Below are 21,526 nucleotides of genomic sequence, written 5' to 3'. Positions count from 1 at the left end.
TTGAAAAGTTCAAGAAACGAAAAACTCAATTATTCGTCTGCGCAATAGACATATCTAAGGCGTTTGATTCTGCCTTACATTCGCAAGCAGTCTTGTCACTAATAAGGGCAGGAGTTGATCCCTTTGTTTGTAATTGTCTGTGGCAATGGTATCGAAAATCTCAAGTAAGAATTCGGTCTGCCTGACAGCTTTCTGGACCTATAGATATACGTAGGGGTGTTAAACAAGGCTCAGTAATCAGCCCTGTGATATTTAGCAATGTAATACGTTCTGTGACAAAATAGATAAAAGATTTTTTGATATATGATGGAATTGATGCTAGTCATCTATCCTAAGCAAATGATCTACTTTTGATAAGTGATAATTTAGAATCTTTACAGAAAGCTATTAATGCCGTGTCGTCTGTACTTGGTGATACTGGGCTAACAATAGAGCCGTCTAAGACTGAATTCTTCGTTTTGAACGACGAAACATTGCCAAATCGTGTTGTTGATGTTTGCGGGAAGACAGTTCTCCAAAAGGATAAGTTTGAGTATCTCTGACTCCGATATGGGAATTCTATCAAAGCTACTAAAAATCTAGTTATTGCAGCACTTAAAGAAAAACTGCGGAAAACTTATGGTATACTAGCACAAACTACAGTTCAATTTGACAAAATTACGTTTGGTAGTCTCTGTAACGCCATGTTTGCACCACATGTCTTTTTTAACCCCTTTATGGAGTTGCTTTAGTAAAACCGAACGAAACCAAATTTGTTAATTTTTTTTGCGGTACTGCAAATATTTTTTGGGAATTCCCATATGGTTCAGAAACTCTTATGTTTCGCAGAGGTACTATATTTTTGAGATAAGTAAGAAAATGGATGAGTTGTATATATATATATATATATATATATATATATATATATATATATATACACACACACATATATATATATATATATATATATATATATATATATATATATATATATATATATATATATATATATACATGCCTAAGACTCTAGGCAGGCATGCCTTTCCAAAAGCTGACCTGACAAGTATGTGTCCAATAAGAGAGTCATGCATATTCCTGCCATTTACCCGTGCTCTAGCCTATTTAAACATTTATATATATATATATATATATATATATATATATATATATATATATATATATATATATATATATATATATATATTATATCAAATATACTATGTGTGTGTGTGTGTGTGTTACAGATTGAATGTGTTACAGATTAACAAATTGCTGATGGTTTACCTAAAATCTATTATAATTACCAATGAAGAAAAATTTAAGGCTTTCATTAAGTTTTTTTTACTGAAACCGTTTACTACTTAGGTCACTTTAATTACGAAATATCAAAATAAATAAAAATAAGAAAATTATTTGGGTGGAGAAGCACTTGAGTAGTTTACTTTCTCTTGTTTTGTTGAAGGAATATTTTTTTGCAAGATTGATTTGGGTTTAATAAAATAGGATGGTAAACAAGTTTAATCACTGATTACCTGTTTAGCTTAGTCTTTGGTTCGTGAAATTCATAAGAAGATGTAAACAAAAAGAAAAAGAAAAGGTGACTTTTTCTTTAAAAAAAGGAAATTATCCATAATCTTGCAAAGCACAAATCAAACTAACCTAATTATAATTTTGAATTAATCTGCTTGAATTGACTTTGTATTTCTTGTTTAATTAGAAATTTAGTCATCATCCTGCTCGTTTTCAATAGATTATAACCAAGATTTTCCTTCAGAACTATGCCCAGACCAAGAAAAATGGGGAGGAGTCATGATGATAGGCGATTTCATTGTTCAAAATCGAAAAAAAAGACAAATTAGGGAATTCGGAAGTTATACAGTCTGTAAGACAAAGGGTATTGAGCCACCGAGGAGAAGTTGTCTAGTCTACTCGTTTGGTATAAACTTTGAATGGACATTTGAAGAGAGAGCAGAAGAGCAAGGATGTAAAGTCTTTGCGTTTGATCCGTCAATGGGTGTACCTCCTCATCATCATTCTTGGAATATCTTTTTTGACAACAAGGGTAATTATTTGTGTTGCTTACCAATCATTAGTGGAAGTCTAAAATATATTCTACCTGCACAAAGCATTTTTTATAGGATGAGATACGGCGCAATATTGAAAAGTGCAACTAAATATAAATACAAAACTCAAACAATACTTAAACGGAGAAATTGGGAGAGACCCCAGATATCTTAAAGATTAAATTTAGCTATTAATCGGAAGCTGATGTTTAAAGGGTTGGGTATTTTAGTTATCATTTTCAAACAAGCAGGAATAGGTTTAAGTGTTTATCTTTAGAATCTGACCCTCGTAAATTTTGCTAAATTAATTTCCCAGCTTCCTATAATCAACGTTTATGATTATTTTTGAAGACTGTCTTAGTTTAAACTCATATGACCCTTCTAATACTAATGTTGAAGCTGATTAAATCGAGTGACGCTTAGTAATTACCAAAGATATAATAATTAAAAGTCTTTTGCCAATATCTACTGTCATTAAAGAAGTCCAAACCAGAAATTTGGCTTTAGCTATTTTACTCTATGACAAAAGAATTTAATATAAAAGAATCAAAGTTGTAACATAACAAGAAGAAAAGCTAAATCTGATTTTTCTTGTTAAAATAATGTTTAAATATCCATAAAAAATAGTTGGGTGCTTTTAAATTTAGTTAGAAATGATACTGAGTAATAAAAAAAACAACAAAAAAACTGAGTTACACTTTCAAACACCAGTTAAACCTATTGATGTAACTGGTGTTTTCAATATCTTCAATGTTTTCAATATTTTCAATATCAATATATATAGCTTTTTTCTCTTACGACTTATCGTATAAAATGAACATACAAAAAAAAAATTAGAGCCCAGTTAGTTCAGAGACGGAAATTTTCAGTTCCTTAAAAACAAAAAAAATTTTTTAAACACGAAAAACGGGTTTTAATTTTCTAACAAGCAGTGAACTACAAAACAATTAATTATGCACAAAAGCTCCGAATATTTCTTATTCTTATTCCGAATATTTCTTATTCTTAGTGAGTTTTGTTCTTATTTATTTATATTTTTCTTTCGTTTTTGCTTTTTGTTCTCTTTATGTGTTTAGTATGTTTTATTGTAATGTAATTTAAGTTGTTTTTTTTTTTGCTTTATTTATTTTTTTTTTTTTACGTTGAGAAAGGCACCCGGATGTGGGGCCGAAATATTAGGTGATTTTTTGCATAATTAATTGTTTTTTATTTAAATGCTTGTTAGAAAATTAAAAACCGTTTTTCGTGTTTAAAAAATTTTTTTTTTTTTTTTAATGGAAAAGCAGTGTGGTCTAAGAAATTATTCAGTTCCTTTTTGAAGGGTAAAAAGGGATTGGATTGTAGCCAAAAAACTCTTTTGTTTTTATTAGGTTTTTACGTTCATTGCTCTTAGGACACATCGTCCTCCTTGATGCAGCAAATAGAAATTAGAGATTACCAATTTCAATCAAAGTGTTCGAAAGATGAAAAGATGTAGTGAGTTGTAACCACTGTAACCTCAAGAATAGTGCTCGAAATAAAAAAAAAAAACTGGCTCTTTTTTATGTATACCTTTGTTTCAAACCTATGCAAGGGCATATTCTATCATGTTAATCCCAAATTATGAAAGACATTTTTCCTATACCCTTAAATTTACATAATTATGCTTACTTTCTTTAAAAACCAAGCCTTTACTTTCTAAATGTAATACAAAAAGATAGGTAAGTTTAAAGTGTTTATTTACAAGAATAACAGAAGAATTTCTAACTTTTGAAATTTGATTGCATTTGTTTTTCCATGTAAGAAATACGTAGAACCCTACTGCAAAATGAATCGATAAAGAAAGATGCCAGGTGAAAACCTTGAAATGTTAAAGCATATCGTTGCAAATTTTCTCTTAGAAAGTATGAATTAAAACCATGGTATAGACTGAGTGGATGAGTAAACATGGTAGGTAACCACTTTTGAAGGTTGCAGAACGTTGTGCAAAATCATTTGGCGAAAAACAAGCTGTCTCCCAATAGAAATAAAGCCAAATTTGTTACAAACACAAAAAACGCACAGTTTTCTATATATACATGTATTAAATAGGCCCAGCTAGATTTCTAATTTGATAAGTTTAAACGTAAATCACTGCATGGAAATCCATTTTTTCTTCCCCTCAGATAAGATCAGATTAGTTTCTTTTCTGGAGAGCGTTTTAATTGTGCATTTCTTAGTAGCCTAACATAATTTTACTAAGGAACATATTCTTTTCACTATTATGCGCTCAAAGACCCACGCTATGTCTCTGAGCTATGCGTTATAAGTGCTCAAGGGTTATCCCTTTTTAGCTATTTGTTTTTTTCTAACATACTCATTCAACATACTTAGGTTGATGAGTAATGTTATATAGACTAACATAACGTATACTGATACATGAAATGCTCAATTAAAAGTCCAATTTTTTCTTGCACAAAAAATAAACCCAGTTATTTATAACATACAATAGGCTCCATGTTTTATTTCTCTTATTTATGGGCTTATTATCTGCAGTTTGTTGGTAAAAACCTTCTTTTTTATTTGCTTTCTTCTTTTGGAAATCAATTTATAACTTTTGACCCTGCTAGGGACTACTCACTTCTAGGATTCTATTTTACAGTGATAATTCTTTTGCCCCAATTAGATTTAATATCACTTCAATGGTTGCTTAAAACTGCAACTATACCTCAAAATATCTTATTTCATTTTCAATTTAGTGCTTGGCTTAAAAAAAGTAGAAAATGGCTTTAAGCGAATGTTTGCTTAAGCTAGTGGAAAATGGTTAACAATTGAAAAAAATTAGTGACTACTCCCTTGCTACCTTGAAATGCAATTTAGAAAGTTGTCTTCCTTTTTTCAATTTTCCAGAGGTTTTCTGTTAAACCTGGTAGCCATATTTACTTGAAGGGAAAAGAATTCTAATCTAAGAGCAAATATCTGAGTTCTAAAATACCCAAATGTTGAAAATTCTTGGCACAGAAGTGATGATTTGTCTTCTTTTTTTCCATAGGTTTTAGCATTTCTTTAATTCTTTTCGAAGTGTAATCATTAAAATTTTTAGCTCCGGTTTTTTTCTCTTTTTAATTTTTATTTTTTTTGTAAAGTACCTGGTTTGAGAGTTATAATTATAAATACAAGAATTATTGTTGTCTAAATGAATATATAAATATCTTATTTATATTCAACAAGAGCCAAGCCTTTAGCTTGAAAATTAGATTTGAAAAGGCTTGAAATGGTACTCTCTCATTTTTTTTTTTACCTTGTTTCCCCACCATTATCCGAGCAGTATGTATTTGGTACTTTGATCACCATAGAAAGTGTCTGGCAAGCACAACACCAGTTTTCCCCGTGAGGCTGATGGAGCTAAGAGGTCTATTATGAACATGCAAATAAAACTATTAATTTATAGCCAAACTCATGATTTGTAGCCCTACTCTTCTCGTAGTCACTTTTCTTTTAAAACGGTTTATTTTCTTGTCTTCATATTTTTCTATTCTTTTAAACACCTTGCTTTAGCTGTAGCATACTTTACTTATCTTTTTATGCATATCTGTGTATCAATTTAAAAGAAGGTCGGTGAATCTTTAAGGTGAGCCCTATTACTACCACCAGTAGACTTTAACGCCCCAAAGTCTTAAGTCCGGCCATCTTATAGTGTTTTCTTAGCTTTCCAACGTACTGTAGAAAAGGATATCTTTCAAGACATACAAGCGAATATGACAGTTTTCAAATAATGGCCTCAATTTTAACTTCGTATGACTGATAGTAGTCCTGACTTAAATTTCAACTTTAATTGGTCCCATTCAGGTTTATTAGGGTTCCTTTTAATGCTATTTTTAACAAATAATAAAATTTCCTCCTAAAATTGCTCTTCAATGAAGTGCCTAATCTCTTATAATCTCCAAAGTATAATTACAGCATATTCTATAATACAATAAATATGACGGCCTGGTACTACTAAGGTGCACTCTTAGAGTAATATACCGCTATTCAGTAGTCCGATATTTTCTGTGTGCCTCTAATTAATATATTTTCAAGGACATCCTTTTATTAAAACTTCATAAGACTTCAGATCTCAATTTACTGCAAACAAACAGTCTGATAAATGAAATGGTAATATTCAGCCTCTAGAATAGCTGTAATATCTCTGTGAAAAGAGGTTTTCTCTATATCCCTTATCTGATTTACAACCGTCAAAAAATGCAAGTTTAATATCTTTATTTACCTGTTAAACAACTCTTGATTTGTGTGTACAAGAAAAGGTGATTGTTCCATGGTTAACGAGGTGAATTTCTCTAATGGTAAGAGCAGGGACCAGTTATATATATCCTCCCCGTTACCGTTGCGATGTTTCACCCCCTTTTCATCGAATGTATTGATATTTTTGTGATATTCTTTGATTTTTTTTGTGGAGGGGATGTATATTTGGGCTGCCGGTCACTTAAACCCAAAGCTTTCACCAGAATTAAAAATGATTATCGTAAACTTGTGAATATGGATACTTAAAGGATTTATCTATATCTACTTTTCTTGTTGGGTAAGAACTTATCCCAGCTTCTTTTTTATTTTTTCCATTAATTTTACATCTTGTAACTAATTTGTTATATTATAACTAATTATAACGAATTTTTATTCAGTTTGTACACACAGCGCGCACTTAAATTGATCACTTGCTGCATTTTCCTCTAAAATTTCACTAAACTTCCATAAAAATTTTAATTTTGGTCCAAAATTATTGTAAATTCAAAAATATTAATTTTTTTTCGAACTTTTATTTTATTATTTTGAAAAACAATTGTACCAATTATAAGTATCTAATTTCCCTCCTTATTTCTTTGTACATTTTGATCATAACTATAGCCTATATTCATTTTCACATTGCGTTTAATGTTTGGTAGGAGAGATGTAGTTATTATACAATATACGAGTATATATATATAAAAAATTCCTTCTAATGCTTATTCTAATTATATAAAATTATTTAAATTTAGCTCAACCGTTCAAAAATTTCGAGACAAATATATATTACTGAATAGAAACTGTGACGTCACTAAGTTCAAATTTGATTTGGCTATGAAATGATTTTGCAAATTAGTAGGCAATATGCATTTTAAGGGGGCTTTTAACATTAAGCTATATAATTTTTACTATGGAAATATTTATACATTATCTGTATATGAAGCAAATTCTGACTTTACTAACACGTAAGATTAAGAAAATAGTGAGATAATTAAGACGTTAGTTCAGAAACGTTAGTCAATTTAAAACTGAATTTTTTCGATTTTTAAAAAAATTTTTCCTTTGTACCTTTATTAATTTAATGAATTATTAAACGCCTTGGTGCATTACTTGATCTCTCTATAGAAGTCCGTTTCGGTTCCTTAGGATTAGGAATTCCAATTTTTTTGGTTTCTTTCCCATAGTGTTGGCAAGTCTTTCTGGGGTTTGGTTCTGAATTAATTTCCGGTTTCGTAGTTTCATAAAAGTATTGTAATCTTGATGCTTTGCCTTCTGCATTAGGGATTTAGTGACTGGAGCAGCTGAACTCGGCACTGCTTTTTGAGTCTTTGGATTTTTAACCTTTCTCCACTGCTTGTCTCTTAAACCCATTTTCTCGAGTTATCAGACACGTCTGATTCTATAGAAAAGCTATCTGTTTCGCTGGTTGCTAGCCGTTTTTTTGTTCTGGCGTTTGTTCAGCTAACCATTTGTGTGCTAAAACTGCTGGTGTTTCTAACACATGAAATTTGGAGAAATCTTATGCTTCTTCCGATTTCTCTGCTTCTTTTAGTTTATACTCTTGCCTATTATCATATTCGTTATAATTAATTAGTTGTTCTTTCCCGTATTTTTTTTCATGTGAACACCTCTATTACTTTTAGTTCCTTTTTCGGAGAGCTAGGTTGTTTTGGGAGTTTTTCATCTTTTTCACTTTCATCACTATGGTCAGATTGACATTTGACCTTATTTACTTTTTTTGTAATGGGTGGAACAATTTTAGCCTAGAAGGGGTCAAATATTCTGTCCACTGGTCCAAATTTTGTCGGTTAATAAAAATGTAAAAAATTGACATGGTTTTCTTACGCAAATCCGTGAAACCGTTTCTATTCCTTTTTCTTCTGAGGAAAGAGGTTCTGATTTCCATGGTTTTGAGAAAAAATTATTTTTTTATTCGGTTATGATATACTATTTCTTCGGTCTGTTTTTATGTGTGCTTTAAAACTTATGTTAGATTGTTTATTAGTTGCTTGATTATCCTATAAGGGGCATCCCTTTTTGGTTTTAACTTTTTGTTCCCTTCAGATTCGTTTTTGTTCATATACAAGGTCTCCAACTTTGTATATTGTCCTAATCCTACTTTTCTGTCTTATTTTTCGTTCTTTGTTGCCTTTGCACTTTCCAAGTTTTGCTTTAGTTGATCCATTGTTTTTTTTACGGGCATAATGATTTCTTGCTGTTAGAGCTCTAAGCAATAGTACGTTCTTTCGTTTTCCTTTTACTCTATAAAAATTCCTGGATCTCTGAAATGTTTTGAAAAAAGGGAATTCGTTTACAATTTGTGATTAAGCTGTGTTTATGGCGAATACAACAAAAGGTAAATGGTCAAAGCAGTCGTCTGACTCTTGTTTTGCGTGTATACCCAGCATATGCGCTAGTTCTCTGTGTTTGCGTTCAATGTTTGCGTTGTTTTTGCGTTCTGTGTTTGCTTGTAGCAGAATCCATATAAGGAGAGGTAAACAAACGATTTGTTCCTATGCATTCAGACATTTCATCTAATAGTCTGGACCTAAAATAGGGTCCTTTATCACTAAGGAGGATTTTGGGGAAAATTTTGTGTTTTAAAAATATTCGATGTATGTGAATTTTCGATATTGTGCTTTTTTTTAATCTTTAATAGGAAAAGCTTAAAGAAACGAATGGAAATAATAACAAGCAGCTACTAATAACAAACAGCGATTTCTTATCCCAGAAACTGGCAAGCCTCTCCCCGATGCCATATCTCTATTGAAATTAATTCTCCTTTTTTGTCTGTTTCTAGAAGTCTGTTTATTTTGTCTGTTTGTCTGTTGCTTCTCCTATATGGGAAACGTTTATTGGATTTGATTTCTGCAATATTTCTCCTTTCAGTGACTTTGGGATGGGAAGGAATCTGAGATTAGTCATATCAACTCTAAGGGTGACTTGGTCTCTTTGGAAGGGGGAAGAGCCCCTTTAGGGATCCAAGAATGTTGGACGGTTTTATCAGCAGACAGCTGGTTAGCCTGTTGTTACCTTGCTACCAAGATTTTGCAACTCTGATTTGGAGTCCTTGAGTGGTATTCTCTTCCAGTCATTTGATATTTCGCCCTAAACTTCTTAATAGAAATCGATAATTATTTCCTACAAACCTTATTCAATGAGTTACATATTCAAATTTCAACTTCAGTTGGCGTCAAAGAGTGTTCTACACTCAACAAACCCAGGACAGGGGATCCAGAAGAAATTGATGCATGGTTCGTTGGTATTCCTACCTGATTTCTCTATATTCCTGTCTCTTTCACAGGCCTTTGTTTTTTCGACTATGATTACTTCAAATTATGCGGTGGACTAATTTGCATTATAATTGATTTATGGTGTTGTTTCCAGCGATAGAGATTAAGAAGCTAGTTTGGCCAGTTTTTCATAATGAATAGCTTCATCAAATGTGCCAAAACTGATTCTACGCTTTTTCAAATGTAAATTAGTTAGAGCGAGGAAATTTTTACTTAATCCTTCTAAACACGATTGTTTTCTGCTAATATTTTGGACTTTCATTTTCCAAACCTCATGCGGAAGCCAATACGATCTTGGACATGAGTAGTGAGGGGATGCTGTCCAGGACGAGATTTCATGTCTTTGGTAAAAACCTAGCAAACACATTATACAAGGCTTATGATGATATACAATATGGGACGAAGAGCTTATACTAGTAACCTGTTCCAAACACCTTTCAGAACCAGCTATTATTAAAGGTATCTCAGATCTCGAGCAGTATTGCTCACATTAGTACTGGTATCAAAAGATATCCTATTTGCATAGTTCTGGTCTGAATGGTCTTAACTAAGGATTTGAATGACGGGATGAGACTAGATGACAATAATAAGAATGTTTTTTATCTCTATAAAATGAAACCGAGAAGCATTAAAATTGCTTACCAACTAAAAGGTAAGTCTGAGGAAATGGTTACTCCCATGACACTAGACATAAATGTTAGAATATGAATAGAATGAATTCATCCATTTACAAGTCGATTGACCTTGCTTCACTTTTTTGCTGTGGTCTGTATAATACACAAGTGCAAAATTAGGAGTGTTGACAATATAAAATATTGTTTAGTATTGGAGTAAGCATAAAGTTGAAACTAATAAAGTCGTAGGCACCGACAAAAGAATTCTAATATAGAAATCCATAACAATCCTTAGAAATGCTTAGGAATCAAGTAGTGAGGTGGCTAGGGATTTGAACCATCAAACCCCAACCACAAAGAACCCCAACAACCAAGGACCTCAAACTCCAATAACCCATCCCCCAACCTTTTTGCCCCCCACCATTTTTCATACTTTTAAGTTTCATTTTTTTAACTTTTTTTAACTTTTAATTTTTATTTTTTTTATTTTTTTAACAAAGAATTTTTTCAACTTTTTTTACATGTCTGTAAATGACATGAATGACATGAAATTATTGCTTAAAACCAAGAAAATTCATTTAATATTTTGAAATAAAAAATGAGAATAAAATAGATATGTTAGTCGTGACTTTTACTATTAGAAAAATAAAATTTGTAGTAACACTTCTTTTTGTGAGTTGAAATTTTTTAGACAGAAAATTATTCAACTTTTTTTTATTTATGCGGCCGTATCAATGATACTCTATGGTTGCTAATCGACACTTCGCGGCTGTCCAAGTGCTTCTGTATGGCTGGTTATCGACACTACGTAGTTTATTAGTAATATTTTTATCAGTATTTTTTGTACTTTGGAAGCATAAAGCATGCATCATATTTAAAAAAAGTGAAAATGAAATATTCGAAGGAAGTGGGTGCACACAATAAAGTCATCGTTTTGTTGAATGCTGATAAGGAGAAATATTTGAACTATGAAACATGCAATAGTGGGGATCTTATCGGAAATGTATGCATGCATTGTCTTGACAGTAAGCGATTAAATTTCATTGAAATATTGAAAAAATTCAACAATGCTCTTGGTAGATATTCAAGAGTCAAATTTCCAGACATGATAGTGCTCAAAGATAATGCGAGACCAAGACTAATAGTTGATGACGAGGTTCAATTTCTTGCTTATTTTGTGGGAAACAAGTTACCTCTTGATAAATCAAATCAATATCTTTGTGGTATTACCATTCAACAGAAGGTAAAAGCAAGACGAGCTTACTCGATCATCAATGTCATAAATCATATCATGTTTGGGTACCGGAACTGTAACCCGTTTAAAAATAATGTGATAATAGACATTGTAATCGAAAGCAAAATTAAAAGGGTAAGCCTACGGACATATAATATTGCCAAGGAAATTAAAACAATTCAATTAAAAGCATAGCATTACTGTACGTTAATAGTATCACTGGTAGTTTACCATCAGATACCCTCTTTGAACAGAATAACAGAAATTTTGAAAAAGGTGAAAATTAAATACTTCAAGAAAGTATATACACATAATAGAGATATCGTAAGATGGAATACTGACAAAGATAAATATTTGAACTATGAAAAAAATCCGAATAATGAGAGATTAAACATCTTTGGACTATCGAAGAAATTCATCATTACTGATGGTGGGGATAATAGAATAAAATTCCCAGAGATGGTATTGTTTACAAATCATTCATGCCTAAGAGTAATAGTGGACCACAAGGGTCAACTTCTTGCTCATAGTTCGGGTAATACTTTACCTCTTGATAAATCATATCGCCATCGTTCAGGTATTAGTATTCGATGGAACGTGAAAAAAATACAGGCATACTCCTGCACTAATGTCATTATTTATATCTTGTCTACATGCCGTTACTGTTATCCGTTTAAAATAAATGTGACAATAGACAGTGAAATTATAGGCAAAATAATAAGGAATTTTGGCAACACAATATCATCAATGAATATAAAGATGAATTGATGGAAATTGAATCATAATTGAACGTTATTACTTCTATTGATCATTAAGTCAATGAACCGAATTATACCAAAGACGAAATGCATATTGAACCGGTAGAGGACACCCCAGTAAAAATTGTGTATGTCTCAAATGGATTAAAAATTAATCTACTGGTTACAAACTAAGATAAGATACCTGTTAGAGAAGATTCAGTTACCTGTTAGCATTCAGACAGTGAAGGTCTCCGGGTGTGAAATGAAATTGGATTAGCTACGTCACTTGCCCAAAGGACGCTGCTTGGATAAACAATTTGGATAAGTTTTGACTGATTGCGATTGCTAAAAGTGGGCCCTAAGTAATATCTGGATATTGCAAATTACGGGCCCTTGCGAGTAAGTTTCCTTTCATGACTTTTAAGGATTTTTTAAATTGTGCGGCATTATTGTTGAAAATATAAGAGATGGCTACATCACTAACAAAAGAGCATTTTTACCGGTGAATGGATGAGTTAACTGCTACGATTTCGATGCTACAACAAGAAAATAAGGTGTTAAAATTGGAACTGATTAAGGTGAAATCGTCTGCACTTCGAGTGGATTTACATACACGGAGAAACAATATTCTGCTTCACGGGATCGATACGCCAAATGAATCCGAAAATTTTCATGATACAGTAAAAAATTTCTTCGGAAAAAAACTCGGGATTGCAGATCCTGATCAAATAGGTATCAGTGTTGCGTATAGGGTCAAAAAATTCACCGCGTCTGATGATGGTGTTGTTCCTAGTCTGCGGAGCGGTAGGAAAAAATAGTTGAGCCTATTTTCGTGCAGCTCAAGAATTATGATCGCTCATTGATTCTTAAAGAATGTGGTAAACTAAAGAGAACGAGCTACAGCGTGTCGACTGACTTACCTGCTGAATTAGGAAAGCGAAGAAAGGAATTATTGGCTCTCGGTTACAAGCTAAAAAATGCAAAGGGAGCAGAGAAGGTCAAAGAGACTCGTGTGGTCCAGCGTAACGTGAAACTCTGGCTGGAGACAAAAAAGTCAAAAAGCTCACAGCAGTGGGTTAAATACGATGATGACTGTTTCGATCCGCTAAAACTGTTTGCCAAAAATGACCCAGAGAAGGTTGTTTCCGACCAGTAGTTTTGTCATTTTTTTTCTCCGATATTTAGTTTTTATGTACGTGATATCGTGAGAAGTTTTTTGAATTATTGTTGAAGCCGCACAGTAATTCTGTTTTAAGTTGTATGACAGTGAAGGATGTAAAGCGAAAATTTTGTTTTCTTCTTTTTTTGTTTCATATTTGTTCAATTTTCTTTTCTCTTTTTTCATGTTCCCAAAATTCAAGGTATCTAGTTTGTTTTTGTTTCCTTTCAGTGTTCCATAAAGAAGTTCAATTGGGTATGTTTATTGTTTTTGACTCCTTACTCTTCTGGAATTTTCACGACGGACCGCCGATTGCAGTTGGTAAGTGATGACTTTTTCTTCAGCTTCATCCCCGAGAGGTATCAGAGATTTTGATGTAGATAGATTAAAGAATTTAGAAGAGTCTTATTTAAATCTCGAGCTTATTTTTGATCAAGAAATTGGACAAGAAAATCATTTCCATTTGTTTGATGATAAAAATTTTACTAAAAGTAAATATGTAATTTCTAATTTAATTACTGGGAGGTCTTCCGATTCTCAACTTTCGGTATTTCATTTGAATTGCCAAGGACTGTATTCCTCATTTTCTGATCTAGAGTCGAAATGTCGGGAGCTTAGACGAGATTGTATAGGTCTATGTGAAACATTTATTACACAACAAACCGAAAGCCTTTAGGATTTTCCAGGTTACACTAGCCATTTTCTCCACAGAAAACAGATGAAAAGGGGTGGTATAGCAATTTATATCCGCGACACACACACGGTTCAAATTAGGCAAGACCTTACACGAAATACTGAAGGACTTTTCGAGTCGTTGTTCCTAGAAGTATGGCTGTCCCCAAATAAAAAAATTATTGTGGGTGAAATTTATCGTTCTCCGTCAGGGTCAACGTCTCAGTTTATGGAACATATGGCTCAAGTTCTGGAGCTAGCCCAGTGTAAAAAAAATGAGCTTATTCTCATGGGAGCTTTTAACATTAACCTCAGTATTCCGCTAAAGGCCGAAGCAGAAGATTTGCTAAATAATATGGCAGGTTCAGGCCTATATCCTGCTGTTACGATTCCGAAACGGGTGACTGAGAGTACGCATTCACTTATCGACAATATATTCAGCTCCTTGCTCCCAGAGTCAGTGGCAGTCCTCGTCAGCGACACATCAGACCACTTCCCCATTCATGCAACACTCGGCCTTTCAGAACCAGCTAAGATAAGGTCCCGAATCAACGCTATGTTACCGATTATATGTTTAACAGAGGAAAACTTGAAGAATTTAAAACAGAAACTAGAGCAATTAAACTGGGATAACGTAATGGAGATTCAAGATGTAAATGAAGCATTTGGGTCATTTCACTCGACGTTCATGGATGTATACAGTAGATGTTGCGTGAGAAACCCGAGAACTAATGAACGAAAAAAACAAAAGCCAATTAGCCCCTGGATGACGGATGGTCTTCTGGCCTGTGTGAATAAGAAAAACCACCTTTTGGGAGATTATAGACGCTTTCCGAGCTTAGCGCGGCTAGAGGACTATGAGCAATACAGGAAAGTATTTCGGACTGTGTTACGAAGAGCAAAGCGTGGCTACCTGCAGCAAAAGCTGACGGAAAGCGGGAAGGATGGTCGAAAAGTTTGGCAAATTATCAACTCAGTACTACGGCCAACCACTAAGTCTTCCATATTACCAGTGAAATTGGTCGTGAATGATGAAGAAATTACTGAACCTACACAGGTTGCCGCATAGCTGAGTAAATTTTTCACAAATATCGGCGATACCACAGCAAATTCCGTCGGGATACCATCTAAATCATACAAAGAATACCTTGGCCCGAAGTGTATGAAATCAATGGCAGTGAGTCCTGTAACACCAGGTGAGCTCAAATTATCGTAAAAAATTTGAAGGGCTCTTCTGCTTCAGGTTTTGACCTGGTCCACACAAAGGCACTGAAAGCAGTAGTGACGACCATTGCTGAGCCGCTAACTTACCTTGTAAATCTTTCATGAGATAAAGGGGTCTTTCCTGAAATGTTAAAAAAGGCAAAGATAATATCTCTTCACAAAGGTGGAAGTCATACAGACACAGAAAATTATAGACCAATCTCAATCTTATCAGTTTTCTCGAAAGTTTTTGAAACGCCAATGAAAAACCAGCTTTGCCAATATTTAGAGGCTAAAGGCTTTTTTAACAGCCACCAATTCGGGTTTAGGGATGGCCATTCAACCGAAGACGCCCTTACTTCACCAATTTTACTCGTAAACAAAATCCTAGATTCGGGTGTTTTACCTGCAGCTGTGCTTCTAGATGTTGACAAAGCGTTTGACAGCATGCACCACGAAATACTACTAGGAAAGCTGGATTATATTGGAGTTCGTGGCCAAGTCCTATATTGGTTTAAGTCTTACCTGGAAAATCGTCGAATTTACACAGGAAAAGACCATACAAATGATGTCGTAGTTAACTGCGGGGTGCCACAGGGCTGTAAATTGGGACCGGTATTGTTTCTTGTTCACGTAAATGATCTTCAGCAAGTACTGACCCCTGCAAGTCGTAGCCCTTATTGCTGCAAACTATGTCACCCACAAACGACGCCGGGGTCTATAGTAGAAACCAAGGACGAACTAACGGCATTTGCTGATGATTCACTTATGGCGAGCTCAGAATGGAACATCAAGTCTCTCAAAACGAAGCTACAAGACATTCTTGAAGAAACGTACCTCTGGATGGACACAAATCGTCTAGTCATCAACATTGACAAATCGAGTGTTTTATTATTTTCACGTATAGATTCGCTGGCTCCTGATGTGATTGGTATTGAAACCTCTCGTGGACTTATCAAGAGACCAGAAAAAGGACACGTTCGTTACCTAGGGGTTTTAATCGACGAAAACCTCTCGTTTAGACACCACATAGCAAGTGTGGAGACGAAGCTTTCAAGGAACCTTGGAATTTTGAGAAAACTCAGTCACCATTTCCCTAAGAAAAATACTGATCCTGATTTACAATGCAGTTATCAAGCCTCACATTCAATATTGTTCTACAGTTTGGCAATCTAATTTCAAGACATATTTACAGAGACTAAACTCAGTTCACAATAAAGCATTTCAAACTTTAGGCCCAGCACCGAACAGAGTCTCAATGGCATCACTTTACAGACTATCTTGAACCGTTTTTTGTTTTAAATATTTTCCACGAACACTCCCATCACCATTTAGAGGCTTATTCACACTAGCATCACAAATCCATAGTTTAAATACACAATCTTCATCAGACATTTACATACCCCCTACACCGACAGCTAGGTCGGAATTTTCTCCTAGAATTGCGTGTGCTAGAGAGTGGAATGCACTTCCGCAAGAGCTGAGGTCATATAGGTATCTCGGCTCCTTTAAAAAGAATGTGAAAAAATATCTAAAAGATTAAATATTTATTTACTAGATTTATTTTATTATTATTATGTTTAGAATTTTTCGATATTATTATTAATTATCATATTTTAGTTTGATACTTCAAGGGGTGTGAGCGGAGGAGAAGTTGTGTTAAATTTATTGTTATTTGATGGCGGTTCGGTTTGGAAATTGAATAGGATAGGAGGCCACGCTGTATTTAGATTGTGCAATTATTACGGGCCCAAACGTGCATCAATGCACAAGGAACTAAGTTAAGTGTATTTTTATATATATTTTTTTGAATTAAAACCCATATTGAACTGAACTGAACTGATATTATTAATGTATAATTATGTATGTAACATATTTTTTATATTAATATTCTACAAGTCATTATTTCCTTAATACATTTTGTGTGTTACTTTATTATTTGATCATAATTTTTAGGGCACGCTAGCATGTAGACCATTTAGAATGTCTATTAGAAATGGAAAATTTAAGAAAAGGAACTTTCAGAGACATAGATACTACTAGCAGACTCATAAAACTATTACTTTTTTCTATCTTCTACGAAAAATTCAGAACAGAACTTGAAATTTTAATTCAGAGGAGAAATTGAACATTTCTTCACCTCTTTGAGAATACTCAGAATTACAGTGGAATTTTTTCTCTTCTTGGGGAAAAATTCAGAAGAGAACCTGAGCTCTTCTTCATTTCTTTGAGAAAAATCAGAGTTAAAGTGAAACTTTTTCTCTCATCATTGAGAAAATTTAGAAGAGAACCTGAAAATTTTTCACCTCTTTGAGAAAACTAAGAATTAAAGTGGAACTTTTTCTATTCTTTGGGGAAAATTGAGAATCGAAGTATAACTATTTCTATATTCTACGAAAAATTGAAAAACGACCTTTAATTTTTTTTTTCTTCATTGAGAAAATTCAGAAGAGAACTTGAACCTTTCTTCACTTCTTTGAGAAAACTCATAATTAAAGTGGAACATTTTCTCTTCTTTGGTAAAAATAATGAAGAGAATTTGAACTTTCTTCTCGTCATTGAGAAAACTCAGAATCAAAGTAGAACCTTTTATCTTCTTTGATAAAATTGAAAACGGAAGTGGAACTTTTTTCTCTTTTTTGGAAAAATATAGAATTGAACAATAGCTTTTTTCTCTTCTTTAAGAAAAGTTAGAAGAAAACAAACTTTTCTTCACTTCTTACAAAAAAAATCAGAATTAAAGTGGAACTCTTTCTCTTCTTAGAGAAAATTTAGAAGAGAATTTGAGTTTTTCTTCACTTCTTTGAGAAAACTCAAAATTAAAGTAGAACGTTATTTTTCTTGGGGGAAAAAGTCAGAATCGAAACATACACTTTTCAATCGGCTATAGAAAAATTCATAAAAGAACTTGAATTTTATTCTCTTCTTTGACAAAATTCAATACTGAGTTTGAACTTTTTTCTCTTCTTTGGAAAAATTTAGAATTGAACTATAAATTTTTCCTCTTCTTTGAGAAAATTTAGAAGAGAACAAACTTTTCTTCACTTCTTACTGAAAAATCAGAATTAAAGTGGAAATTTTCTCCTTCTTTTGGGAAAATTCAGAAGAGAACTTGAGCTTTTCTTCACTTCTTTGAGAAAACTCAGAATTAAAGTGTAACTTTTTCTCTTGTTTAAGAAAACTCAGAAGAGAAGCGAAAATTATTTCTCCTTGGAAAGATTTAGAATTGAACTCTAACCTTTCTTCTCTTCATTGAAAAAAATTCGGAAGAGAACTTGAAATTTTCATCACTTCTTTAAGAAAACTAAGAATTAAAGTGGAACTTTTTCTCTTCTTTGGAAAACATTAAGCGGAAAATTCGAACTTTCTTTACTTCTTTGATAAAACTTAGAATTACAGTGACAAATTTTCTTTCTTAATTGAGAAAATTCAGAATCGAGGTATAATTTTTTCTATCTTCTACGAAAAATTATAGAAGAGAACTTAAAATTTTAATTCAGAAGAGAAGTTGAACCTTTCTTCACTTCTATGAGAAGACTCAGAATTAAAGTGGAACTATTTTCTCTTCTTGGGGAAATATTCAGATGAGAAACTGAACTTTTCTTCACTTCTTTCAAAAAATCAAAATCAAAGTGAATCTTTTTCTCTCATAATTAATAAAATTCAGAAGAGAACCTAAACTTTTCTTCACCTCTTTGAGAAAACTAACAATAAAAGCGGAACTTTTCTCTTCTTGGAGAAAATTCTGGTTCGAAGTATAACCATTTGTATCTTCTACGAAATATTGAGAAACGACCTTTATTTTTTTTCTCTTCATTGAGAAAATTCAGAAGAGAACTTGAACTTTCTTCACGTCATTGAGAAAACTCAGAATTAAAGTAGAACCTTTTATCTTCTTTGAGAAAATTGAAAACGGAAGTGGAACTTTTTCTCTTCTTTGGAATAGTTTAAAATTGAGCTGTAACTTTTTTCTCTTCTTTAAGAAAATTTAGAAGAGAACCAACTTTTCTTCACTTATTACAAAAAAATTAGAATTAAAGTGTAACTTTTTCTCTTCTTTGGGAAAATTAAGAAGAGAACTTGAACATTTCTCCAATTCATTGAAAAAGCTCAGAATTACAGTGGAACTTTTTCTCTTGTTTAAGAAAACTCAGAAGAGAAGCGAAAGTTATTTCCCCTTGAAAACATTTAGAATTGAACTCTAACCGTTCTTCTCTTCATTGAAAAAATTCATAAAAGAACTTGAACTTTTCATCACTTCTTTAAGAAAACTGAGAATTAAAGTGGAACTTTTTCTCTTCTTTGGAAAACATTAAGCAGAAAACTCGAACTTTCTTTACTTCTTTGATAAAACTCAGAATTACAGTTACAAATTTTCTCTCTTCATTGAGAAAATTCAGAATTGAAGTATAATTTTTTCTATCTTCTACGAAAAAAAATAGAAGGGAGCTTAAAATTTTAATTCAGAAGAGAAGTTGAACCTTTCTTCACTTCTATTAGAAAACTCAGAATTAAAGTGGAGCTATTTTCTTTTCTTGGGGAAATATTTACATGAGAAACTGAAATTTTCTTCACTTCTTTCAAAAAAATCAAAGTGAATCTTTTTCCCTCATCATTGAGAAAATTCAGAAGAGAACCTGAACTTTTCTTCACTTCTTTGAGAAAACTAACAATTAAAGTGGAACTTTTCTCTTCTTGGGGAACAATTCTGGTTCGAAGTATAATCATTTCAATCTTCTACGAAATATTGAGAAACGACCTTTAATTTTTTTTTCTCTTCATTGAGAAAATTAAGAAGAGAACTTGAAATTTTCTTCACTTCTTTGAGAAAAATCGTAATTAAAGTGGAATGTTTTCTCTTCTTTGGGAAAAATCAAGAAGAGAACTTGAAATTTCTTCAAGTCATTGAGAAAACTCAGAATTAAAGTAGAACCTTTTATCTTCTTTGAGAAAATTTAAAACGGAAGTGGAAATTTTTCTCTTCTTTGGAATAATTAAAATTGAACTATAACTTTTTTCTCTCCTTTAAGAAAATTTGGAAGAGAACCAACTTTTCTTCACTTCTTACAGAAAAATTAGAATTAAAGTGTAACTTGTTCTCTTCTTTTGGAAAATTCAGAAGAGAACTTGAACTTTTCTTCATTTCATTGAAAAAACTTAGAATTAAAGTAGAAAGTTTTCTTTTCTTGGGGAAAAAGTCAGAATCGAAGCATAAAATTTTCAATCTTGTGTGGAAAAATTCAGAAGAGAACTTGAATTTTATTCTTATCTTTGTGAAAATTCAATACTGAGTTGGAAATTTTTTTCTCTTTTTTGCAAAATATTTAGAATTGTACTATAAAACTTTCCTCTTCTTTGAGAAAATTTAGAAGAGAACAAACTTTTCTTCACTTCTTACTGAAAAATCAGAATTAAAGTGGAAATTTTTCTCTTCTTTGAAAAAATTCAGAAGAGAACTTGAGCTTTTCTTCATTTCTTTGAGAAAACTCAGAAATAAAAGTGTAACTTTTTCTCTTGTTTAAGAAAATTTAGAAGAGAAGTGGAACTTTTTTCTCTTTCGAAACATTTAGAATTGAACTGTAAATTTTTTCTTGTCATTGAAAAAATTCAGAAGAGAACTTGAACTTTTCATCATTTCTTTAAGAAAACTCAGAATTAAAGTGGAACTTTTCTCTTCTTTAGGAAAAATTCAGAAGAGAACTCGAATTTTCTGTATTTCTTTGAGAAAACCCAGAATTACACTGACAAATTTTCTCTCTTCATTGAGAAAATTCAGAATCGAAAATTCAGAATCTTCTACGAAAAAATATAGAAGAGAACTTAAAATTTTAATTCAGAAGAGAAGTTGAACCTTTCTTCACTTCTATCAGAAAACTCAGAATTAAAGTGGAACTATTTTCTCTTCTTGGGGAAATATTTAGATGAGAAACTGAACTTTTCTTCACTTCTTTCAAAATAATCAAAATCAAATTGAATCTTTTCCCCTCATCATTGAGAAAATTCAGAAGAGAACATGAACTTTTCTTCACTTCTTTGAGAAAACTAACAATTAAAGTGGAGCTTTTCTCTTCTTGGGGAACAATTCTGGTTTGAAGTATAACCATTTCTATTTTCTAAGAAATATTGAGAAACAAACCTTTAATTTTTTTTTTCTCTTCATTGAGAAAATTCAGAAGAGAACTTGAACTTTTCTTCACTTCTTTGAGAAAACTCATAATAAAAATGGAACGTTTTCTCTTCTTTGGGAAAAATCAAGAAGATAACTTCAACTTTCTTCAAGTCATTGAGAAAACTCAAAATAAAAGTAGAACCTTTTATTTTCTTTGAGAA

The 21,526-nt window shown here is 32.4% G+C and overlaps 1 protein-coding gene across 1 annotated transcript; it reads left to right on the top strand.

Annotated features, from left to right (window-relative positions):
* Positions 1 to 1,758: 1,758 nt before the first annotated feature.
* Positions 1,759 to 13,661, top strand: LOC148938612 (uncharacterized). The gene is made up of 2 exons (XM_089107667.1): positions 1,759 to 2,041; positions 13,553 to 13,661. The coding sequence occupies exons 1-2, from the start codon at positions 1,789 to 1,791 to the stop codon at positions 13,648 to 13,650; spliced, it is 351 nt and encodes a 116-aa protein (XP_088963793.1). The 5' UTR covers positions 1,759 to 1,788; the 3' UTR covers positions 13,651 to 13,661.
* The last annotated feature ends 7,865 nt before the right edge of the window (positions 13,662 to 21,526 follow it).

The sequence above is a fragment of the Artemia sp. Qi Xiang Cuo genome, unplaced genomic scaffold (assembly GCF_049724085.1).
Source record: "Artemia sp. Qi Xiang Cuo unplaced genomic scaffold, ASM4972408v1 HiC_scaffold_3083, whole genome shotgun sequence".
NCBI lineage: Eukaryota > Metazoa > Arthropoda > Branchiopoda > Anostraca > Artemiidae > Artemia > Artemia sp. Qi Xiang Cuo.
The sequence above is the reverse complement of the archived record's forward strand: the minus strand, read 5'-3'. Positions and strand labels throughout refer to the sequence as shown.